General features: G+C 53.9%; 3 protein-coding genes across 11 annotated transcripts; all 3 read right to left on the bottom strand.

The window, feature by feature from the left end:
- Window positions 1-212: 212 nt before the first annotated feature.
- Window positions 213-3,498, bottom strand: mat2b (methionine adenosyltransferase 2 non-catalytic beta subunit methionine). 2 transcript variants are annotated; one of them, XM_061702629.1, is made up of 7 exons: window positions 3,001-3,328; window positions 2,527-2,724; window positions 1,855-1,969; window positions 1,633-1,785; window positions 1,375-1,568; window positions 547-660; window positions 213-481 (listed from the first exon to the last, which is right to left on the bottom strand). In XM_061702629.1, the coding sequence occupies exons 1-7, from the start codon at window positions 3,049-3,051 to the stop codon at window positions 305-307; spliced, it is 1,002 nt and encodes a 333-aa protein (XP_061558613.1). In that variant the 5' UTR covers window positions 3,052-3,328; the 3' UTR covers window positions 213-304. The 2 variants fall into 2 exon arrangements, with proteins under 2 accessions (XP_061558613.1, XP_061558612.1); XM_061702628.1 differs by having other exon boundaries at window positions 1,375-1,751; window positions 3,001-3,498.
- A 310-nt stretch (window positions 3,499-3,808) lies between these two features.
- On the bottom strand, window positions 3,809-11,701 carry slc23a1 (solute carrier family 23 member 1). Of its 6 annotated transcripts, XM_061702623.1 has the most exons (15): window positions 11,348-11,701; window positions 10,620-10,712; window positions 9,416-9,547; window positions 9,191-9,348; window positions 8,607-8,695; window positions 8,467-8,534; window positions 8,198-8,379; window positions 8,009-8,129; window positions 7,781-7,937; window positions 6,514-6,661; window positions 6,336-6,441; window positions 6,060-6,189; window positions 5,040-5,183; window positions 4,877-4,972; window positions 3,809-4,417 (listed from the first exon to the last, which is right to left on the bottom strand). In XM_061702623.1, exons 1-15 carry the CDS (start codon window positions 11,699-11,701, stop codon window positions 4,203-4,205), a joined length of 2,193 nt encoding a protein of 730 aa, XP_061558607.1. In that variant the 3' UTR covers window positions 3,809-4,202. The 6 variants fall into 6 exon arrangements, with proteins under 6 accessions (XP_061558607.1, XP_061558603.1, XP_061558604.1 ...); XM_061702619.1 differs by having other exon boundaries at window positions 9,191-9,547; XM_061702620.1 differs by having other exon boundaries at window positions 8,467-8,695.
- A 1,372-nt stretch (window positions 11,702-13,073) lies between these two features.
- pwwp2a (PWWP domain containing 2A) lies at window positions 13,074-21,037 on the bottom strand. 3 transcript variants are annotated; one of them, XR_009770205.1, is made up of 3 exons: window positions 20,227-21,037; window positions 17,006-18,881; window positions 13,074-13,157 (listed from the first exon to the last, which is right to left on the bottom strand). XR_009770205.1 is itself a non-coding variant. In XM_061702617.1 (3 exons), exons 1-3 carry the CDS (start codon window positions 21,033-21,035, stop codon window positions 13,075-13,077), a joined length of 2,073 nt encoding a protein of 690 aa, XP_061558601.1. In that variant the 5' UTR covers window positions 21,036-21,037. The 3 variants fall into 3 exon arrangements, 2 of the variants coding, with proteins under 2 accessions (XP_061558601.1, XP_061558600.1); XM_061702617.1 differs by having other exon boundaries at window positions 13,075-13,157; window positions 17,701-18,881; XM_061702616.1 differs by lacking the exon at window positions 13,074-13,157 and having other exon boundaries at window positions 14,817-18,881.
- Window positions 21,038-21,141: the final 104 nt, after the last annotated feature.

The following is a 21,141-nucleotide window of genomic DNA, read 5'->3' as shown; positions in this document are numbered from 1 at the left end:
ATGGAATTCTGTTTTGCAACCCAAAGCCTGATTTTGAAACCTTACTTTGAAACCCCGAATTTTAAACCTTAACCTTGTTTTGAAACGCATTTTATTTCTCAAAACGATGTAACTTTTTCTCGAGAAAATAAACTTTTCCTCAAATCCAACTTTATTCCTATTTTTCCCTTCTAGTGAAAACTTCTGTCCTCCGTAAAAAGACAAAATGTTTTCCCCTCACAAACTTGGAAACGAAGAACGTGTTTGCTTGCGAAGACTTTATTGAACAGACGAGCGCACGGCGGCGCGACGGTCGCCACGGCGATCAGTGGAAGACGGTCTGCCGCCGGCGTTTGTCGGGCGCGAACGGCCACAGGCAGTCCCTGACGGCGGAGGCGAACGCACGCGGCTCCACGCCGAGGCCCAGGACCTCCAGACGGGAACAGTCCAAGCGACTGTCGAGCGGCCGCGGAGCGGCGGCCGCCGCCGGCCGCTCCGTCAGCTGCCGGGGGGAAAAGGACGTTAACGGCCGCTCGGCGCGCGGGCCGCCCACGGGAGGCTCCTTACCGGGACGAGGTGATCGGACGGAAGGTTGAAGACCTGAGCCATCGCCAGCGCCATCTCGTATTTCGTCATCTGCTCCTTCCCGGAATAGTGGAACATTCCTCGGATGGATCGGTCCTATGCGCACAAATGGCGGACGATAATCGTCGTAAAAAGAAAATCTGAACAAGAATTCATAGTACTTGCGGCGGCCACCGTGTCGATGTTACGGCAGACGGTTATTAATAATAATTCATGTACCTCACCGGCATCTTGGCAAACGTTCCAGTTGACGGTTATGAATAATGGAGAATATTAACAATAGTGTACCTGAGCGACAGTGCTGCAGATCGTTATTGACATTAATAATAACAACAATAGTGAACTCGAGCAACCATTTTTTAAATTCCCATTAATAATAATAACAACGATCGCATAGCCGAGCGGCAGTGCGGCAGATGTTCCGGCTGAAAGTTAGGAAAAAAAATAATCGGAGAATAATAATAGCTGTAGACTCTAAATTGCCCGTATGTGTGACTGTGAGTGCGAATGGTTGTTCGTTTGTATGTGCCCTGCGATGGGCCGGCGACCGGTTCGGGGCGTACCCCGCCTCCTGCCCGATGACAGCCGGGTTGGGCTCCGGCACGCCCGCGACCCGCGTGAGGAGAAGCGCGACAGAAAACGGATGGATGGATAATAGCTGTACTCTGCAGAGCGGGAGCCGCCGTGTTCGAGCACTCGTTTCAATTCATAATAGTCACAATAGTTGACCCCAAGAAAGCGTGGCAGATGAAAACAAGCTTATTGAGAAGAACCAAGATGTACACGAGCGGCAAACGGACGTTAGCGTACCTGAGCGGCCGCGTGGCAGATGTTCCAGCAGACGGCGGCGACGTCTCGGGTGTGCGTGGGGAACCTCTGCTGGCAGTGGTCCAGAGCCCGGTTCTCGCCCGCCCGCAGGACTTCGGGCCACAGCGACGTGACGGCGCTCTCCGACAGAGACTCCACCTCCCCGAACAGAACCGGAACGCGCAGAACCGCCGAGCCTGACCGACGGGAGTCGCGCGCGTTATCGATACAGCTCGATCGTCGGGCGCGCGCGGAACTCACGTGCGCAGTGTCGAAGCGTTTGTCGCTCTCCTTCCAACTTGCTGCGTCCGTACGCGTTGACGGGATTCGGGACGTCGTCTTGGCCGTAAGGCGGGCGGCGGCCGTCGAACACGTAGTCGCTGCTCATGTACAACATGAACGAGCCGCGGCGCGCTGAGCAAACACACGCGTCACACCCACGTGCCTCAAACAGATGTGCGCGCGCGCGTGCGGCCGACTCACCCGCCTCCCTAGCGAGAGCGCCGGTGGCGCGGACGTTGATGTCGTCGGCCGCCTCCGGGTGGCGCTCCACCACGTCGGGACGGCGCTCCGCCGCACAGTGGACCACCGCGTCGGGCTACGCGACACACACGCGCACGGCATCATCATTTTAAAGCGTTGACCGTGTGTGACTTTTGCTTTTTCTTTGGCTTTTCTGTCACTTTTCCAAGTTCCCCATCCAAATACACGTTTGAGCGTCTGTGTCTCTCGGTGCTTTGCTTTTGCTGGCTTTCTACTTCCTGCTCGACTTCCTTTCCGGCTGCTCACGATTCACCGCTTCCGCTTTTACCGCTACTTCCCGTTCGGTGGGCAACTTTGCCGCCTCGACCGGCCTCTCCGGCGGACGTTTACCGCAGCTCCTTGCGAGTGTTTTCATTTCGTGTTTCACTCTCAGGGCATTGAATCGATGGCGGTCGGACCGCCGCGGTTGTCAGGTTTTACTTAAGCTTCGTCACGTGAACCGACGAAGGCGCTCGGGCGAGAGGGGAAACGTCTTCGAAGACGACCGCAACCGTCCGCTTGCCGTCCGTTCGACGAGAGTAAACGCGGGCTCGCGTCTTTGACCGCTCGTCCCGTTTGGCAAATGGCGACCGCGGGCCTTTTTCGACTCGGACCCATCCGCGCGCTCGTTACCTCGCATCGGCTCACGAGCGCCTTGACGGCGTCCTCGTCGATCAGGTCGCAGCGAAGGAGGCGCGGGCCTGCCCTGCGGTACGCCGTCCCCGTCGCCGCGCAGCCGCGCTTCTCGAACTCCCGGAGGACGGCGCGGCCCAGCAGGCCGCTCGCGCCCGTCACCAGGACGCGAAGACCGCCCGCCGGGGGGTCCTCCTGCTGCGCCAACACACAAACAATGCTCAGCATTTGCATTCTTATCACCATAGTTCGTTAAAAACAATTCAAGGGTTCAAACGCGCACACACATGCATTAAAACACACACATTACACTAAGGCGCGCGCGCACGCACACACAACTATTTGTATACCACGTGAAAAAAATCCCTTTTCCATTCGAATGATCGTAAATCCTCCATTTGATAATTTGATGGCGCATTTTCACACGTATTGTTATTGGAGCGTTGGTCAAACTACGTCATTGTGTCAAGTTACCTGCAGCAACTTCACGTGTCCCGGCCTGAAGTCAATCGTCAGGTGGCTCATATTTGATCAAAAATAGCAATAATTATAATTATCAATGTTCCTAACGTGTGACGAGACGCTTGTGATGTCGATTAATGATCGAATATAAGCGTTTTATCTTAGTTTCGGATTTTGATGGTGCGGACGGATTTCGTCTCCTCTGCTCAACTTCCGGATGAAAGGACCAGCTAATTACCGTAAACCGCCCGCCAACGTCGTGAAACGCGTGACGACAGAGACGTAAAACAGAAAACACGAGTCTCCCTCGCGTCGACGCGTTTAGCATTAGCGCTACGACTTTATGCAGTCGTAGTATAAATAGGGCGTTACAACTGAATAATTGTAATGATAATCATTGAAAATGAATGTAATAATTCAGCTCCAGTGGTCGCATGTGAAGCATTTGTCCAATTATTCTTCATCAATCGTCTCATTGTGGCCTGTAGCGAACACGGAAGTTTCGCCGTTTGGTGCTTTTTGGGGGATTTCATGTGTGTGTGTGTGTGTGTGTGTGTGTGCGTGTGTGTATTGTCTGACACATTTTCGGAGGTGTGGTTTCTTTTAATGGCAAACTGAATTTTAAAATCCAAATTGACGTAAAATGGTGGGATGCAAATCATTAAGTGCACAACTATTTCATGTATGTCAAGAGGTGATTTGGTGACAAAAGGCTTGTTATCGGTTGAAAGCAAAGAAAAACGTTTTCTGCCAGGCAGATAAAATTTGCTCGTGAGGACTGAACCATTCAATAATTGACGGGAAATTCCATTTCTATCAAACTGGAGCCTTTATTGGTGTTTTTGGACAAAACAAATATTTGGGGGATTTTAGATTTTGTATCATGCACATATTTCACAGTCTAAATCTGGCGTTTCAAGAAAAGAAAAATCACACTGATAATGTGTTGTATAGGCCTCAAAATCTCAAGCATCACATATGAAACATCACGCGTTAGATAATAAGAACGTACATTATGTGTATAAGTTGATCAAAATATTACGAATGAAAATACAGCTCACAAGACATCAACACATGAAAATACCTTTTACACACATGACACATGACCTTTGTTGGGTGCGCGCATTCTACATCCACAAAAATTCAAAAGGCAGTGCGCATGTGTGCAGGCAGCGGTGTCACGCGGTACATTCCAAAACCTCCAGCGACACACGTTAAACTTTGGTCGAGGCGTCGGCATCTTCCTCCGCGAGCTCCGCCCCTCGCTCTCGGTCTCCGGAAGCGCCCCACCCCCTGAAGGTGGGACTGACGGGCAGCCTCCTGAGGCAGTCGACCCGTCGGACCAGCGCCATCCCCGCGGGGAAGTCGTACGAGGGCGACGAGGACGTCGAGGCGCTCCACCGCAGGAGGCCGCGCTCCTCTCTCGACCCTGAGCACGCAAACATCGGCACGGCGAAAAAACATCGTCACGTAACAAGGCGCCACGACCACATCTTGATTACAGAGACGCTTTTTGGGCAATGATATCCCCACGGCAACGCCATCGCAGCGCACGTTTTGCCCAAATATCGCCGCGGCATCGACACTGCCACGATGACGCGACGACATCGCTGTGGCAACAATACCGTCAAGTTGTCGTGGCAACAGTGTCACCGCGGCGATGGAATCTTTTTAGAATCGAGCATTCTTCCGACCAATAGTTGTAGTTAATGAATTAGTAATTGGATACAAATTCTCCGTCCCGGCTCGCGTGCGACTGCAGTAACGTTCGTCCGTGTGAAAAATGATCCGAGCTTCCACTTTTTTTTGCAATCGAATGATTCGCGTTATCGGAGTAATTGTCGCGGGCGTCGTCACGGCGATGAAGACGAAGGTTTGCGTGTGCGACCTGGAACGGTGTTGTCCAGGCAGAAGGCCAGGAAGCCTCCCACAAACATCTCGGTAGACAGAAGAACCGTCAGGATCTGGTTGAGCTCCTCCACACCTGCGAGCGCAAAAAAGCTCGTTCGTTGGTCGCACGTGCGCGGACGCGGTGTTGCGCGCGCACGCACCCGTGTCGATGGATTTGGGGTGCGCGTCCAGGTAGGCGGGCAGCGTGAGGCCGAAGAAAATGGAGAAGCCCAGCACGAAGAGATTGCGGGACGAGTTGAGGTCCACCAGCTGCAGGTTGGAAAGCCCCACCGCCGTGATCATCCCTGAAAGAAAAAAAAAATCAAAATCAGAAATGAACAACAAATGACAGACAAACATAGCTGGAGGACAGACAATCGTATCCACCGTTTGTAGAAAAATGTACTTCGAAAAAGACAATATAGTTCGAGATACATTTGCCTCGCGGTGGTGAGGTCGCGGGTTCCAATCCGGCCTGGCCTGTGTGGAGTCGGCACGTTCTCCCCGTGCCCGCGTGGCTCCGCTTTCCTCCCGCATCCCAAAAACATGCGTGCCAGGTTCACCGAAGACTCTAAATTGCCCGTAGGTGCGAAGGGTTGTTTGTTTCGGTGTGCCCTACGATTGGCTGGCGACCGGTTGAGGGTGTCCCCCGCCAGCACGCCCGCGACCCGCGTGAGGAGAAGCGCGACGGAAGGTGGATGGAGAGAGAGAGACGGAGGGAACCTTTTTCCCTTTTTTGGGGAAATATCACCCTTGACGTGAAAGCCGCCACTTTTTGTTCCGATACTGCTCGTACAGAATATTCCTATACTCCCCATTCATTTCTCAAAATGGACAAAAAAACCAACTTTTTGGGGTGAACTTTTGCGTTTCGTATATAGTTCACTTTGTGAATCCCTATGGAGCGATGAGGGAGCGGTCGCTCCATGGTTTCAGCCCGAGACTCGACGATGCCATCGACTCTCTAAAAATGAGCGAGTCGGCAACGAGGGAATGATCGGGATGACGAAACGGAATCATTCGCTCCTTTTTCCGAGTGACCGTCGCTGTCGAGTACTTTTCGAGGCGCACCGTGAGATACGTCGAGGGCGCGATATACGGCACGACCTATGCGCTACAGACTCGCTGTCTAGTGCACAATGTAGCGGCTACTCGTGCGTGAGCGCGGAGAGAAGATTCACCAAAGAGCGTGCAGAACATCCCTCCCAGGATGGGATCTGGCAGGGACGCGAACAGCGCCGTGAACTTTCCGACGCATCCCAGCAGCAACATGATGCCGGCGCCGTACTGGACCACGCGACGGCTGCCCACCTGCGCACGCACACGTCACACGATAAGTCGTACACGTCGTCGTCGCGGTCGGCGTAGATGACGCGCGACCAGAGGAGCCGTCGACCGGATGTCGCGGCCGAGTCGCCACCGGCGTCCGCGCGCGCGTAGCGAGACCGAGCGAGTACCTTGGTGATGGCGAGCACGCCGATGTTGGGGCTGGAGGACGTGGATCCGTTTCCGGTGCCCAAGAGTCCCGCGATGATGCAGCACACGCCCTCGGTGAAGATTCCTCTGCAAAAAAAAACACACGAGCGCTCGATGTCGGCGCCCGCCCGGGGTCAAAGGGTTCACGTCCCGTCTCACCTGTTGATGGCGTGGATCGGAGGCGGCGGCGCCCCGGCGAGGCGAGCGCACGCGTAGTAGTCGCCGACGGACTCCACGATGCCCGCCAGGGTGGCGCTGAACATGCCCAACACCCCCGCCAACGTCACCACCGGCACCCCCCACTGGCCTGCCGCGGCACATTTTGTTGGGTTACCGAGCAAGTTGCGGAGATAAATGCAGTACGGGTCCACGAAAAGGTGTCGGTCCCCTTTGCCCCGCGCTGTTTCAAATCATCAACAACTGCAAATGTCGGACAACGATAACCCACGTAAACACAAAATGCAGTTTTTCAAGGGTGCTTTTATTTATTGAGCGGAAATGTTTTTTCGGGTGACAGCCGTTGTCCGCAAATGGAGAAAACACGGAAGCGCGGCCTACAAAATGAGCCCAAGGACACGGCGACGCCTCATCCAGGAGGACAAGGTCTAAAGAACTGCAGGTTAAGGGTCAGGGTTCACGAGTCAACGACAAGGAAGAGCAAAGTTGAGCTTTTTGCCTCTGCGCGTGGCTCGTTCCAGCTGGTGTAAATGGAGCTTAGCATTTCAGAAAAACAACATCATACCACCAGTCAAACATGGCGGCGGCGGCGGTGGCGGTCGGGTGACGGTCTTAGGCTGCTTCGCTCCTTCAGGACCCGGACAACTCGCCGTGATGGACGGAACCGCGAATTCCGCTCTTTAACCGAAAATCCGGAAGGAGAATGTTCAGTTGTCGCTCTGTGACCTCAAGCTGAAGCGCACTCGGGTTCTCCGGCGGGATAACGATCCCAAACACACCGGCAGCCGGTCCGCCTCCGAACGGCTTGAAAAAAAAACAAAACGAAGGTTTTGGAGCGGCCTCGTCAAAGTCCGGACTCGAATCCGCTTGAAATGCAGCGGCAGGACCTTCGAAGGACCGTTCGTGCTCGAAAACCCTTTTTGCTGAATTCAAACAATTGCGCAAGGAAGAGCGGGCCGAAGGAGATGCGAGCGACTCATTGGCCGCTCGAGAAAACGCTCGATTTCAGTTGTTGCTGCTGAGGATGGCCCGAGCGGGTCTTAGGCGGAGGCGGCCATTGCTTTGTCACACAGGGTCCGCTTACTGAAACAAATGAAAAACTGCATTTTATGTTGGATGATCTTAACCATGAAAGCTTGGTGGAAACTATGCCCCCCCCCCACCAAAAAAAAAAAAACGACACACTTGAGAACGGCGCCGATACTTTTTCCCGGCACTGAAGTTGTAAAGGTAGATTGATTGTTCTCACAGGGGTACGGCACCCTGAACCAGGGCGCGGAGGACATGATGTCCCCGCGGGCGTCGGTGCGCGCCTTGTGGCCGTAACGTCGCGGGTCGCTGGGCAGAAGGTCGCTGAGGGTGAAGATGTAACACAGGAGCCACACCAGGACGATGGCCAGGATGATCTGAAAAACAAAAAAACCTTTGGAAACATTCCGGCGGCGGCGAGACAGCGAGGCGGCGAGTTGTCGTTTACGGGAAACATCTTGAAGACGTGAACCCTGCTCAAGCTCAGGCCTTTCTTCCCGGTGCACACCGGAACAGGAAGCGACGTCGTCCGCAAGTATTGTGCAAACAGCACGATGAGGAGAATGCACCTGCACGCACGCAAAGACGACAAGCTCGGCACAGTTGACAAGCGCGTGCGGGCGTGCGGGCGACTCACAGCGCGGAGAACCCCCAGTGCGATCCGGCGCGCTCGCCGGCCGCGGTGAAGACGGACAGGCCGATGAGCGACACGGTGGGCGTGACGGTCAGCGGGCCGATGTACTCCAGCAGGACGCCGGGGAGTCCCAGGAAGCCGATCGCCACCTCCACCGTGCTCGATACCACGATGGCGCCCTGGATCTGACGGGCGCGCACACGCACACGCACACGCACACGTCAAACGTTCCCGTCGATCGCAGGATCGAAGACGGCCGGCCGGACGGACACCTCTCTGATGCGGGGTTGCCAAACGTGCGACGTGTCCAGCGGGAAACTCCCGTTGCCGTAAATCTCCTCTGCCGACACACGCGAACGTGAAAATACAAAATCCGCCGCACACGCGCGCGCACTGTGTCCGGTGTGCTCACCTCGACTGGGGCACGTCCACCTTTCCAGGCTGAGGATGGCTTGCGCGGGAATCAGGAACGCGAGAGCGGACGCTTGAAACAGAGGAAGTCTACCCGACGACGACGACGACAATCGGGAATGTCAGAGGCCGACGCCCAAAATTCCCGCCCGCTTACGGAATATTGGCGAGCGACATTCCGAATATTCGCCGCTAGGGGTTGAACGACTAAGGAGATAACAGTCGAGTCGCCATCGCCGCCTCGCGGACCGTCGTCCTTTCCGACCTTAACGCCAGCTCACGTGACACGACTCCGGGAATGCGACGCGCGACAGTAGAATTCCAAAATTGCGGTGCAATAACATATCGCAGCGACCCTGCGAGTCGAGCCCAAAAGGGGGACGATACGGCGAATGAACTAACGTGAACATTTTGGGTTTACTCGGGATTTCCCTTTTAAGGGAATATCTCCTCGTTGCGAGCGCCGATTCATCGGCTTGGGAGTTCGAACCGCCATCGCGCAGAAGTAAAGCTCATCGGTTCAACCCCCGTTAGCGACGGACGGCGCTCTTCTTTCCGAGGCGGTCCGGTGTCGGCGGCGGTCACCTGACTCCCACGGTGGTCTGTATGAGCGTGGTGATTCCCACGGTGGTGAAAATGGTCCCGATGAGCTGGCTGACGGCGTTCTGGTCCTGGCCCACGCACATGGCCTCGGCCAGCAGGAAGGGCACGGCCACCGTCCCGCTGAAGCAGGTCAGGTAGTGCTGGACACACGGCGCGGGTCACACGTGCGCGCGTGCCGTCGCACGGCCCGCCGTCTTTGCGCCGTACCTGCAGGCCCAGCAGGATGCACAGGTACCAGGGCGGCACGTCCTCGATGGTGTAAATCATGTCCGCCGCCAACCGCTGCTCTCCTATTGGCTCTTCGCTCGTCCGGCGGCGCCGCCTCCTCGGGTCCTCGCCCTGACTCGGTCCCAACGCACAATCTCACAATATTAGGAACCGGCACTTCCTGTTCCCGCTCCCGGAATATTAGCGAGCGACACTTTCTGCTCGCGAGCGCCTCCGGAGGGCGCCCCCGCGCTCAGGTTAACCCCTCGAAGGCCGCAACGACGGCTACCGAGGGCCAGCGGTCGAAGGCGACACGGCGACGCGACCGTCGTAGCGTCGCAATACAGGCCGCGCGAGCGAGGGGGGCCGCGACCGACAGCGCTCGGGGAAATACTCCGTGACTGCGCTTCGGCGGACTTCTCGCAAAGCTCGATTTGACGATTTGTTCTTCTGACCCGGTGGTGTGAATCCACAAAAACACGGCTTTCCTTTTGGCTTTTCACCGCCGACATTTGGAATGAGATCTTTGTACTTTTTCCAAATAGGCTCGCTACCTTTTTCAACGTCCGCGGATGACGACACGCCGTAAAAGAAGATGAAAATACAGCGAGGGAAAGTCAACCGGTCTTCGGGATTCGGATTTTCGTGTTCGTCAGTTCGCGACGTTAGCAATATGGTTGCCTCGATAGCATCAATGTTGAGCTGGCACCGCATGCGGAACATAACGTCTTTTTTCTTCTTCTTACTATGACCGCAATGCAATTTACTAGTAACTCGTCGGAGACTCTCAATGGCCCGTAGGCGTGACTGTGAGTGCGAACGGTCGTTCGTTTGTACGTGCCCCGCGACGGGCCGCCGACCGGTTCGGGGCGTACCCCGCCTCCCGCCCGATGACCGCTGGGACGGGCTCCGGCGCGCCCGCGACCCGCGTGAGGAGGAGCGCGGCAGAAAACGGATAGATGGATAGTTAACTTGCTTGGTTGGAGACGTTTTTGTTTCCGATGCGTCAAGTCATCCAAACAAAAATTGTCTCGAATTGAGCCTGAAACGTCTGAAATTCCTGAACTTTTACTGAAGTACAAGAGTTGAACACTAACTTGGACTCGTAGCAGACTTCCCCCCCCCGAGCATCTGCCGCCACTCGTACTTCAGTACAGAGCGCGAGTACTTTATCGCCACCTGTGATAATCAATCACCCTCTTACCTCGCAGTCGTCTCGACCGGCGGCCATGTCGACGCAGCGGAGACCCGAAAGGCGAGCGTTGGCGGCGTGAACGGAATCTCCGTGGACTTTCACCTGAAACGCACCGAAAGCGCTAAATCAATTACTGTAGGAGTGTCGCCTCATCAATGATTACACTATTAGCCGTCGGCCTGCAGCACGCGCTCACGTTTAGCTGCGGTTTGCACGCCGAATCTTCCACCGAGACGACTTCAACGACCCCCCCGTGCCGTCTCGGCCTGGCCAATCCGGCCTTGACATGAAATCGCATTTTCATTTCTCCCCCCAAAATGTCTTTTTGTCTCTCTTTGTTTTCCCCCTTTTGGGCTTTGCTTGATTTCTCCCGACACCGAACCGACTTTGAAAGCGTTTTCCCGCTCAGCGTCAAATCCCAACAGAAACGGCTGAGATACGAGACGCCTTGAGATACGAGTGCCTCGACTTCCAAGCTTCTCTTTGTGATAAGCCGGCGCTTTTTGAGATACGCACAAAAATGTGAGACACGAGTGCGCTACGCGACGAACGGCCACGTAGTCGCAGTTTGGCATTCGGTTTCACCTTTCTGCAGATTGTTTTTTTTTTTTTTTTTAATTCTATTTTTCGTGGCAACGAAAATGAGTGTCAATGATTCGTTCGCTATTTCCCGTCACCGTATCGCGTCGAGTCAAGGCTTTGACGCGAATTGTCCGCGGCGTTTCCGATGACTTTACCTCCACGAGTCCGTCGAGCGAATCCTCCGAGTCTCGTCTTTCCGGTGACTCCGGTAACTCGGGTCGGGGAATCAAATTGTCGGATTCGACCGCGTTTTCCAGCTCGACCCGAATCGTCCACAGCTGCCGTGTTTTTCTGGACATTCCGTAAAATGTCGCCGCCCTGACCGGCGCCGGGTCAGATTTGGGATTGGCCGCCCTCCGTTGCCCCTCTTTACCTCGTCCCCTTCCACGAGCGAGCGACGTGGCCTCCGTCCGGCGAGGTCGTATCACTTCCTGCGTGAGCGAGGGTCTCAGCTGCTCCGTTCGTTGCCATTTGTTACTAAAATCCAACAAACAAACAAACAAACACATCCTGGCCACGAAGACCCCCCCCCCCGCCGTCTTTTATGACCTGATACAATCTTGCCCCCAAATGGAATTTTGCATTGAGCAATAAAACCTGCGACCGTTCCTGACTCGTACTCGCGATCGACGACGAGTCCCTCGTTGATTGCGGGGTTACGTTCCAGAACACCCGGGACCGATGAAAATCCGTTAGCGGGAAGTAGCGACTACGTATGCTACCCTCACATTTGCCACTGTAGTATCTGCGACTTTGAAGCTGAGTCGGCGAACGAGAGCGCAGCGTTGCCCGGCTGTTAACCGGCTGACCCGTTAGCCGATCTGCATGTTTAGGGAGCGCCTGGCGTCAGCTGGCGCACGAAGGCGCTCGTTCCGTGTTTATTTTTTGCCCGTTTGTCGGCTAAGGCGATGGCGGAGGGCGCGCCGGCGGCTGCGTCTACCCTAACCACAATCGGCTGCAACTAGCGGTAGTTGGCGATATTCAACGAGCTGACCATGCGTACTTTACGGTCGACGCGCACTTGGGTTATTTTCCTATCATTTCATCAACGGCCCGCTGAATTTGCTTTTGAAAATCAATTTATTTGGCTGATGTGCGCATTTGAACGATTGGCAGTCGTTATCCATCACAAGGTCGTTCGTCTTTGTTCCTCAGGGGGGAAAAAAAAGTAATATTTTTCAGACTTTTAACGCCAAATTGACTTTTGCTATTTATTTGGAGTCCCAAATGATGTTTTGTGAGGATGCTAATTTCATTTTTGGATCTATCAGATTTTTCTCCTATGAATTTAAAAGCTTCATTTGTAAGTAACACAAACGCATGTTCGTGTCCAAAGAGTTCCATTTTGACAAACGTCGCTCATGATGTCTTTACCGTTATCCGACAAAAATGCAATTCGCTTTGTACAATGTAAAAATGGGCGAAAACGCCCAAAAAGTGAATGGCAATACGACGACGGACCGAATGTCCAAAATTGAGCAACGTTTCCCACGGGAATCTCGCGCTATATTTGTTTTAGCAGTGAACTCGAAAGGAAATGACTTTTTTTTTTCTCCCTCCCATCGAGGCCGTCTTCTCCCGTGGACGAAGAATCGATTCATTGTTCATCCGTTGACGGTCATCATGCTGGATTGGGTTCAATGGGTATCGGGATGATATCCCACCGGCATCTTTCGGGATTTTTGAGGACAAACACTCGACGAATTGCCCGCCCCTCATTCAGTAAATCGACCAATCACATTTGACACCGCGTGCGACATTTTATTGCCTTGCTCATCTCCTTTCTATGACAACTAACAATAATTACAAGCCGGCGTGCTGAGCTAGGCTAACGCTCGTCCCTTCCGTGATCGGCGGCTCGGCTTGATAAATATATTCGTCGTTAAATATCAATCGGCGGTCGGTGGATGGAGTCGGCGTGATTGGCGGCGCAGACGACGTCAGCAGCTCTTCGGGGAGGCGGAGCTGCAACGACACAGACGTCACAGGGTGTCATCGCGCGGTGACGTCACCGCGGGCGGGCGGTCGCACGACGCCGCTGCAATGCATGCTGGGAGGTGTTTGGGCGTGCGGAAAGCCGTTCGAGCACTTATACCGTATCGGCTTAAGGGTAAGGGTAACTCGTTCCTTGTTCGTTCTTGAAGAAAACCGCGTCTCCCTGCTTTTGTCTGACGAGCAAAGAAAAGCTCGAACAGCATTTGTTCGATAGCCTCGACATCCAGGTTCAGCTTCATGTACTAGCAGGCTTTGCTGCCTCTCATAAGACAACTCAGTGCACTAGTAGACGGACTAAGGCGCATTACGAGAACGACTATGCGAGTTCATTTTTCCCACCGCTCTTTGACAGAACCGGGAACGTTTAGAGCGACCAGGGCGCACTCGTAGAATAAGGACACATGACTCGCGACGTAAAGCTCACGAGTAGCAGTAGTACTAGTAGCACTCAGACGTCAACTAGTGCACAGGCTTGTCTCACTATTAAATATTGTTGTTTTATAAATGTGCCCTAGTTGTTTTACTAGTGCATACTAGTGTCATACACTAGTGGATTTTTTTTTTTTTTTACGGTCTTCTACTAGTGCACAAAAAGCTGTTTGAGCATTTATGCGCTATCCAACTTAAGGTCCATGTACTAGTGCACCTTGTCCTGGCTAGTAAGCCAATTCAGCACACTAGTACAACTGGCTTACTAGTAATGGTTTTCCACTACTGTACGACTTTACTGTTGTGCACTAACAGAACAACTACACTAGTGTGCACTATTCGTGAAGCGCTAGATGTTAGCTAGTAGAATTTACGTAACAAGAATCACTAGTGTCACACAGTTGTCAACCAAAGCGGTTTTGTCTCACTTGTAGTTGGCTATTAGTGCGCCCTAGTCATTCTACTAGTGCGCAGAAACGTCACATTGTGGGCAAGCCATTAAAGTATGTATTCAGTGTCCTTGATATCCATCTTAAGATCTGTACTAGTTCACTTTGTCCTCACTAGTAAGAACATTTTGTAGAACAACTCTCTTACTAGTAGTTTTTTTCCCCCACTACTGTGCACTAGTAGAACAACGAGAAGGCACTACAATTGAAGTGCTAGATATTAAGAAGTAACATTTTATGTCACTAGGTAGTTGTACTAGTAGCATGTCGTTCTCAACTAGTGCAGTTTTATCTCACGAATAATATGTAGTTGTTCTACTAGTGTGGCCTAGTCATTCTACTAGTGCGTGACAGTGTCATACAATAGTGGGGAAAAAAAACATGACTAAGTCAGTTTTACAAATGACGACAGAAAGTGTACTAGTACATTTACATGAGCGTAACACCCATTGAGTTATGGCCTCTTGGTGACGCCGTTTCCTAGTATGAGTTTGGATTGTTTGTTTGTTTATTTTTGTTACCCCACAGCGGTGAGCCCGCGTGCTAATGTAGCGACGCTAAAGTGCTACTAGTATTTTCCCACTCTGCTCGCTTGCTTCAAAACACTGTTTGCAGGTAAGACAATCCAAGAAAAAAAAAAAGCAGTGAGTCGCGCGGGCGCAGTCGCAGCGGCGGAAGAAAAAAAGCTCAAATTCAACCACAATTCCAAGAGAAATTTTATTTAAGATTTGAAACATCAGAGAGAGAAAAAAAAAAAAAACATTTACACAAACTCGCTTTTGTTCAGAATCTCTGATCTGCAAACAGGCGGGAAAAAGAGTCCCAAAGTGGAGCAGGAGACAAACAGAGAGGGAAAATACACCATCGTCACCGTCACCATCATCATCATCATCGGAAGAAAGGAAGGAAGTGGGGGGCTGAGGGCTGGCCCGGCAAACGTCGCCGCGGCGTCAATTTGGGATTGATGACCACGCGTGAACGACTCGAACCGCTTTGAGGCCCCCCGACCTCAGTTTGGAGAAGAGTTTCACAGCTTGGATCGGTTCTTCGTCTCCGTCACGGCACAAAAAAATCAAAACCGTTTTCACCTCCCTGGCTAGCTTAGCTTTGAGCGCAGCGCTTCCCAACAACACATTAGCGGCTGTCGAAATTCAGCGACAGCTAATCGATCATCAAAGTCATCGACCATTTTTTAGGTCATCAATTAATCCAGTGGTTCTCAAAGTGTGGCACGAGTACTCCTCACTCAAATGTGCATTTTGTTAACGGGGCTTAATCTCTTTTTTTTTTCATCCAGAAGAGGACATTTGTTAAGTACACTTTAGTTGTATTTAACTTTGGCATAATACACATTTGGACTTAATCTTTTCAAGCTTTTATTTGGGTACAATTTGTAACTTTCACGCGGACTACATTGTATTTGAAGCATTATTCGAGAACAGTTTGATTTTCCGACAGTATTGACGTTCGAACGGCGCAAAATGTTCACAGCGCAGGGAATACATCGGCTTCTTGAACAACACTTGGGCCTCGCGTGCCGTTGTACTTTAATGTCGGTAGTGCACGGAGAGCCAAGCACATTTGCGGGTGGTACTTGGGGGGGGGGGGGGGGGGAAACCTTTCAGAACCACTCAATCAATCGCTCGCAGCACAAAATATTCCCCGATTTCTGTCGTCCTCCGTCAAATCTTTGTCGCTTTTCAAAATCAAACTTTTGCAAACATCTGCTTTGACTTTGGAAAACCTTTTTTGCCAATTTTCTGACGGATGTTTGGACCAAACCGGTAAGTGAATCGCCATCAATTTCGGGGAAAATAATACTCCGCTTCATCGATGAGGAAAACAGTGATTACTTGCAGCAGTAGTGTGAATCACGAAAAACTTTTTGATGATTGTTTTTGTGCGCTATTGCCTGGAGAAAATCCGGTCCAAAAACCTGAGCAAAACAGCGCTGGTTAAGGGTGGTGTTTGACCCAATTGCCCATAGATGACATCACACAAACCCTTCCCCAAAAAGAGTTTTTTTCCCCCCAACGTAAAAAACTCTTCACAACCCATCACCCGATTTTCAAAATTCTTGGCGGGTTGAAGTAGCCGGTCCAACCAGACTTTCTCATTTTTGGGGAATCGTGTCACGTTGCTACAAAAGTACTCGAGGTTTTCGTCCTCCCTTCCCAACTTTGTTTTAGCGACATTCGTCTGCCGTGAGAAAACGTCAGGTGTGTTGCGGGAAAAATTGTTATTTTACTGAAGTGGTCCAAAAAGTAGCTATTTTGCCAAACAACGTACAGCGGACCCCCACAATCCGAAGCGGATAGGGACTGGGCCCGACCACGAATACCTGCAAATACTTGACGCTCATTTAGAATTCCCATGGAAACAAAGAAAACTCCCCCCCCCCCCCCCAAATCTGCGAACGTGAGGAGGTCCGCTCTAGCTTTGTTCTTCTATCTATGCCGGCGACGTACACAGCAGACCCCCGCATACTGGCGCCGCGGCACCCGCGGATTCTCATGTTCACTGATTTGTTTTCACATTTTTGGGGGGCAACCGCCGTCTTGTATGGGAAGCGCTTCTTGGCGGCATCCATCCATTTTCCGTCACGCGGGTCGCGGGCGTGCCGGAGCCCATCCCGGCTGACTGCGGGCGGGAGGCGGGCTACGCCCTGAACCGGTCGCCAGCCCATCGCAGGGCTCATATCGACAAACAACCATTCACACCTACTGACAATTCAGTCTTCAAGTAACCTACCGTGCAGGTTTTGGGGATGTGGGAGCTTATTCAAGAATTTGGGGGGTTTAAATTGTAATAGATGTCAATAATTTGCAGAGTTGCGCTATTGGCGGTCGGGCCCGGTATCTAAACCCCCCCCATAACGGGGGTCCACTGTAGTGACAGGGAGAACAATGAAATTGCTCAGAAGCGACTTAATTATTCTACCTTTTGTGAGAGTTTTGTGCAGGAGGAGATCTTTTCGAATCTCAAATGTTTGCTTTGGCTCAATAAAGGTTGGGAAACGCCGGCTTGGCACAGAGATGCCAAAGCCGCTTGAAATCTGCCGAGCAACGGCCGAAGAACCTCCGTGGAGAGAAGCCTCGCCTCGGAGGAACAAAATAAGGAATCTTACAATAGGGGCAAGCGGGCGGGGGCACGCGTGACTTCCTGCAGCAAAGGGCGAGAGGACGGCCCGGGCTAGCGCTACGTCTCAAACTGCGTGAGCAGCGCGCGCACTTCGGGCGTCAGCTGCTTGGCGGCGCTGGCGGCCTCGGAGATGGCGCGGCGGTACGGGCCCTTGCGTTTCCTGTCGAAGCGCGACTGGAAGCTCTCCAGGAAGGGCGACAGCTGCGAGAGCGGCAGGAAGGAGGTGGTGGGCGAGCCGAACCAGGACACGCGCGCCTCCTGCCTCGTCGCCGCCGACACGGCGTTGGCCCGCCGCGCCACCGTGATGCCCAGCACCCGCGCCGGCCACCAGGGGAAGCCGTAGATTTTGGCCCACACGATGTCGCCCACGCACACGGTGCGCCCGTCGGGCAGCAGACATTTTGACACCGACTTGGAGAAGACGGAGGACGACGACGTCGACGACGAGGAAGAGGACGACGACGTGGAAGATTTGCGACGCCGTTTCAGTTCACCTCCTTCCTTGTCGCCGAGCGCCGCCTCCACCGAGGACGGGCAGGGGGGAACTAAGGAAGCCGGGTCCGGGGGCGGGGGGAGGTCTACGGTCTCCGAAGGAGGCGGAGCCTCCTTGTCCTCCGTAGCAGCACAGTAAGAAGAGGGCGGCGTCGGACTGGGGGCGAGGCGCGGGGGCGGCGGTACGGGGTTGAACGCGGGCAGGTCTGGGCTCGAGGTGGCCGAGCGAGCGTTGTGTTTGGGAGGCGAGGAAGAGGAGGCGCAAGAAGAGGAGGAGGAGGAGGAGGAGGAGGAGGAGGAGGGGGGGGGGCCCTGAGGGTCGTCGGTACGATACCTTTGGGGTTTGAGGCGCATTCGAGGCGGCAGCGCCGTGTGCGAGGCGGGGCCGACCAGAGCGCCGCTAAGGTGCTGCAGGCGGCGGGTGAAGTGGACCTTCTGGTTGTGGTTCTGCAAGGCGGCGGCGCGCGTCAGGGCCTTGCCGCCGCCGCCCTCTCTGTCCTGGTTCTCGCCGAGCGGCGGCGGAGGCTGCGAGTTCCGCGCCATCTTCTTGAGAACCTGGCGAGCTTTGGAGCGATCCGCTGAGGTTCCTTTGCCAAGAACCTTCTTAGAGTTCAGCTTGAGACGCATGGACGCGGACGAGGACGGCGAAGAGGCGGCGGACCCCCCCGTGCCCGACGGGGCCCGTCTGTCGCCTCGGCCGCTCTTGTCGTCGCTCCTCAGTCGCTTGACCTCGGCGGACACGGGCCCGTCCGCCGCCTTCCCCCGCCGCGACGCCTCCTCGCCCCTCAGGTCCACGGGGCCCGTCCGCCGCCCGGCCGCCGCCACCACGCCTTTGCACTTGTCGCACAGCACCTGGCGGGGGCGCAGCTTGATGGCGTTCATGATGGAGGTGGGCTCCTCGCAGCGGTAGCGCCGCTTGGGCCGCTTGATCTTCCGAGGCGGCGGCTGAGGTAACGCCTGGTTGTAGGTGTCCCTGATGAACAGCGGGGGCGGGTACGGCGCCCCCTCCTGGAACAGCGGCGGCGGCTTGGCGGTCCACGGGCGAGGAGGCGCGTCTTCGCCGGGCACTTCCCGCTTTGGGGACGTGGGGGCGGCGGCCTCCGCGGGGACCGCCGCCCTCTGAGGTCGAATATGGTCTTCGCGCCGGGGAAACGGCGTGATGGGAATTCCGTACGGTCCGAACCTGAGCACACCACATGAGAACCTTAGAGACTCAAACGTGACAACCTTTCAAAATATAAATGTAAATACAAGACAAGAATATGTTCTGTCTGAATGAAGCTCCTCCTCTCACTTCAACACAGTTCCTCCTTGGCCAAAAGATGATTTCCAAATCAATATTTTCACACACGACACGGCTGTGGCGAGAGCACAAAAGCGAGACAAACGGCGAATACGCGGGGTTCGCTCTGTTGCGCAACAGCGATAATGTCCGTTTCAATAGGAAATCGAAAAGCAGGACAGGTCGCCAAATCTCGTTACATTATTTCATGGCGCGTTTCCTGAAATCGCGCACGTTCGTCCTCATTCTCGGGCCGCCTGCAGCGAATGAGGATTTCAATCATCGATTCATCTGGCAATTATTTCTCTCAATTATCTGACAAATCAGATGAAACCCAAATCTTTTCTCATTTTCATCCCTTTATTCAAAAACAGGACACAATTGCTACGGAAGCGTATTGCATCACTTTTTTTTTTAAAAAAAGTGCTGTTTTTCTGAGTCATTTATTTGAGGGCTTCGCTTTTGGGAGTATTTTTTTCTGCGTTATCGGGACACATCGAACTCCCGCGAGAACCCGCGAACTGCAAGTGAGTCTTTGCGGACGCCGTAGTCAGCAACATGATCGGCTTATTGAGTTTGATCAAGTTGTATTTTGAGATGGATTTAAGACACTGGGAGATCCTCCGTCTTTGAGTCACATGGACGGTATTGTTATTAGTCATTAGAAAAAAATGTGTTAGAAAAACTGAAAAAAAGAATCAGGAAAAACAGGAAAAAAATTACTCAGACAAACAGGAGGGGGGGAGGAATAGACAGAAAAACTGAGAAAAAGAATTAGTCACAAAAATACTCAGAGAAACAGAAATAAACATTCAAAAAAACAAAGCCCTCAAAAAAATTACTCAGAAAACAAGAGGTTTTTTTGGGGGGGGGATCCAAGTGAATGTAATACGCTTCCGTACAATTTCAGATTGACGGTGCAGAAAATGCACAAACATAAATTGATTGAACTGGTTTGGTCGGTAAGATTAGTCAGAAAATCGGCAAAAATGTTGATCGTTGTTTTCCGCAGCAGATGTTTGCAAATGTCTTTTTTTGGGGGGGATTCAACGCAAAGACAATCAGTCCGTCTTCACGGACGACGACAGAAATCGGGAGAATTCTGAGGGTTTGGGCAATTTGAAGTCAGACAAAGTCTTCAGACGATGACAAAGAAAAAGGCATGAATCGATGAATTTGATCACGGATCGGTGGTCGTATCGATTCATTGTCGCACCTCTCGATTATCCGATGAATTTCGCCGTACCTTTTGGAAACGTCCATCAGAACCCCGGAGAAGAGCTTCTCCCCCACCCGGAACGACACAACCAGCGCGTCATCGATGACGTGGTCCAAGGAGACCCGGACCTCGGAGCCCAGGCTGAGGCTCAGGTCCTGCACGCGGCCGCCGAGCCTCGGAGCGCACGGAGCGACTTCGGCCGGGTTGGCGTCCGGCTTCGGCGGTTCTCGCAAGCCGCCACACGCGTCCCCCTTCTCGGGCTCGCCGTATCCCGTCTCCGGATCGCCCTCCGCGGTACCGTCTTGAGAAGCAGCGGGCCTCCGCTCCGGTTGGACCGAAGCCGGGTATCCCCGGTCCCGGCCCGCGGCGTTCGTGGTCGGTTCCGCCGGTTCCGCCAGGGACAGGCCGGCCTCGGCGCCGGGCGGGGGCCGGGCGGCCGGGAAGGAGTGAAGGAAGACGGCGGAGGAGGAGGGCTTGGGCTGCTCGAGGATGCTGCGGCACGCCGCCGCCGCCTGCGCCTGCACCGAGCCGTTCCAAGCCGCTTCCCTCCCGGTGCCAATCCGGTTCTGGACGAGTTGGTCGCTGGCGGCGGCCTCACCTTGGACTTTCCCCCCCGCGGGCTCCGGCTCCGGCTCCGGCTCCGGCCCGACATGGCGGCGCTCCTCCCCGCCCCCACCGTCTCCCGAGCGAGGGCTACGCAGCTCCGCGGCCTGATCGGGCTCCTGGGAGACTAGCATGTGACCCGAGCCGCTGGTGCCCGGTTCCGGTGAGCCGTCGTCGGTGGTCGCTGTTGTTCGAATCGCCGTAGCTCCTGGCTCGGTGGCCACGGCCGCCATTTTGCTCCGCTATGCGGGCGAGCGCGCGTCGCCCCGCCCTTTACGCAGGGTCAGCCGATATGCGGTCCGCGATTGGCTGCCGGGGCTGTCAGTCAATTGGAAGCCC

This window comes from Phycodurus eques, chromosome 17 (genome assembly GCF_024500275.1).
Source record: "Phycodurus eques isolate BA_2022a chromosome 17, UOR_Pequ_1.1, whole genome shotgun sequence".
NCBI classification, from domain to species: domain Eukaryota; kingdom Metazoa; phylum Chordata; class Actinopteri; order Syngnathiformes; family Syngnathidae; genus Phycodurus; species Phycodurus eques.
Note: the sequence above shows the minus strand (reverse complement) of the source record. Positions and strands in the feature narration are given on the sequence as shown.

Coding starts and splice junctions, on each gene's coding strand:
- mat2b (XM_061702628.1), bottom strand. CDS start 3,051: ATGAGCCACCTGACGATTGACTTCAGGCCGGGACACGTGAAGTTGCTG. Junction 2,725..3,000: donor GACACGTGAAGTTGCTGCAG/GTAACTTGACAC, acceptor GTGTTGGCGCAG/CAGGAGGACCCCCCGGCGGG. Junction 1,970..2,526: donor CGCTCGTGAGCCGATGCGAG/GTAACGAGCGCG, acceptor TGTGTCGCGTAG/CCCGACGCGGTGGTCCACTG.
- pwwp2a (XM_061702616.1), bottom strand. CDS start 21,035: ATGGCGGCCGTGGCCACCGAGCCAGGAGCTACGGCGATTCGAACAACA. Junction 18,882..20,226: donor CTGATGGACGTTTCCAAAAG/GTACGGCGAAAT, acceptor TGGTGTGCTCAG/GTTCGGACCGTACGGAATTC.
- slc23a1 (XM_061702618.1), bottom strand. CDS start 11,701: ATGTGTTTGTTTGTTTGTTTGTTGGATTTTAGTAACAAATGGCAACGA. Junction 6,662..7,780: donor GTTCAGGGTGCCGTACCCCT/GTGAGAACAATC, acceptor GTGCCGCGGCAG/GCCAGTGGGGGGTGCCGGTG. Junction 6,190..6,335: donor GCGTGCTCGCCATCACCAAG/GTACTCGCTCGG, acceptor GTGCGTGCGCAG/GTGGGCAGCCGTCGCGTGGT.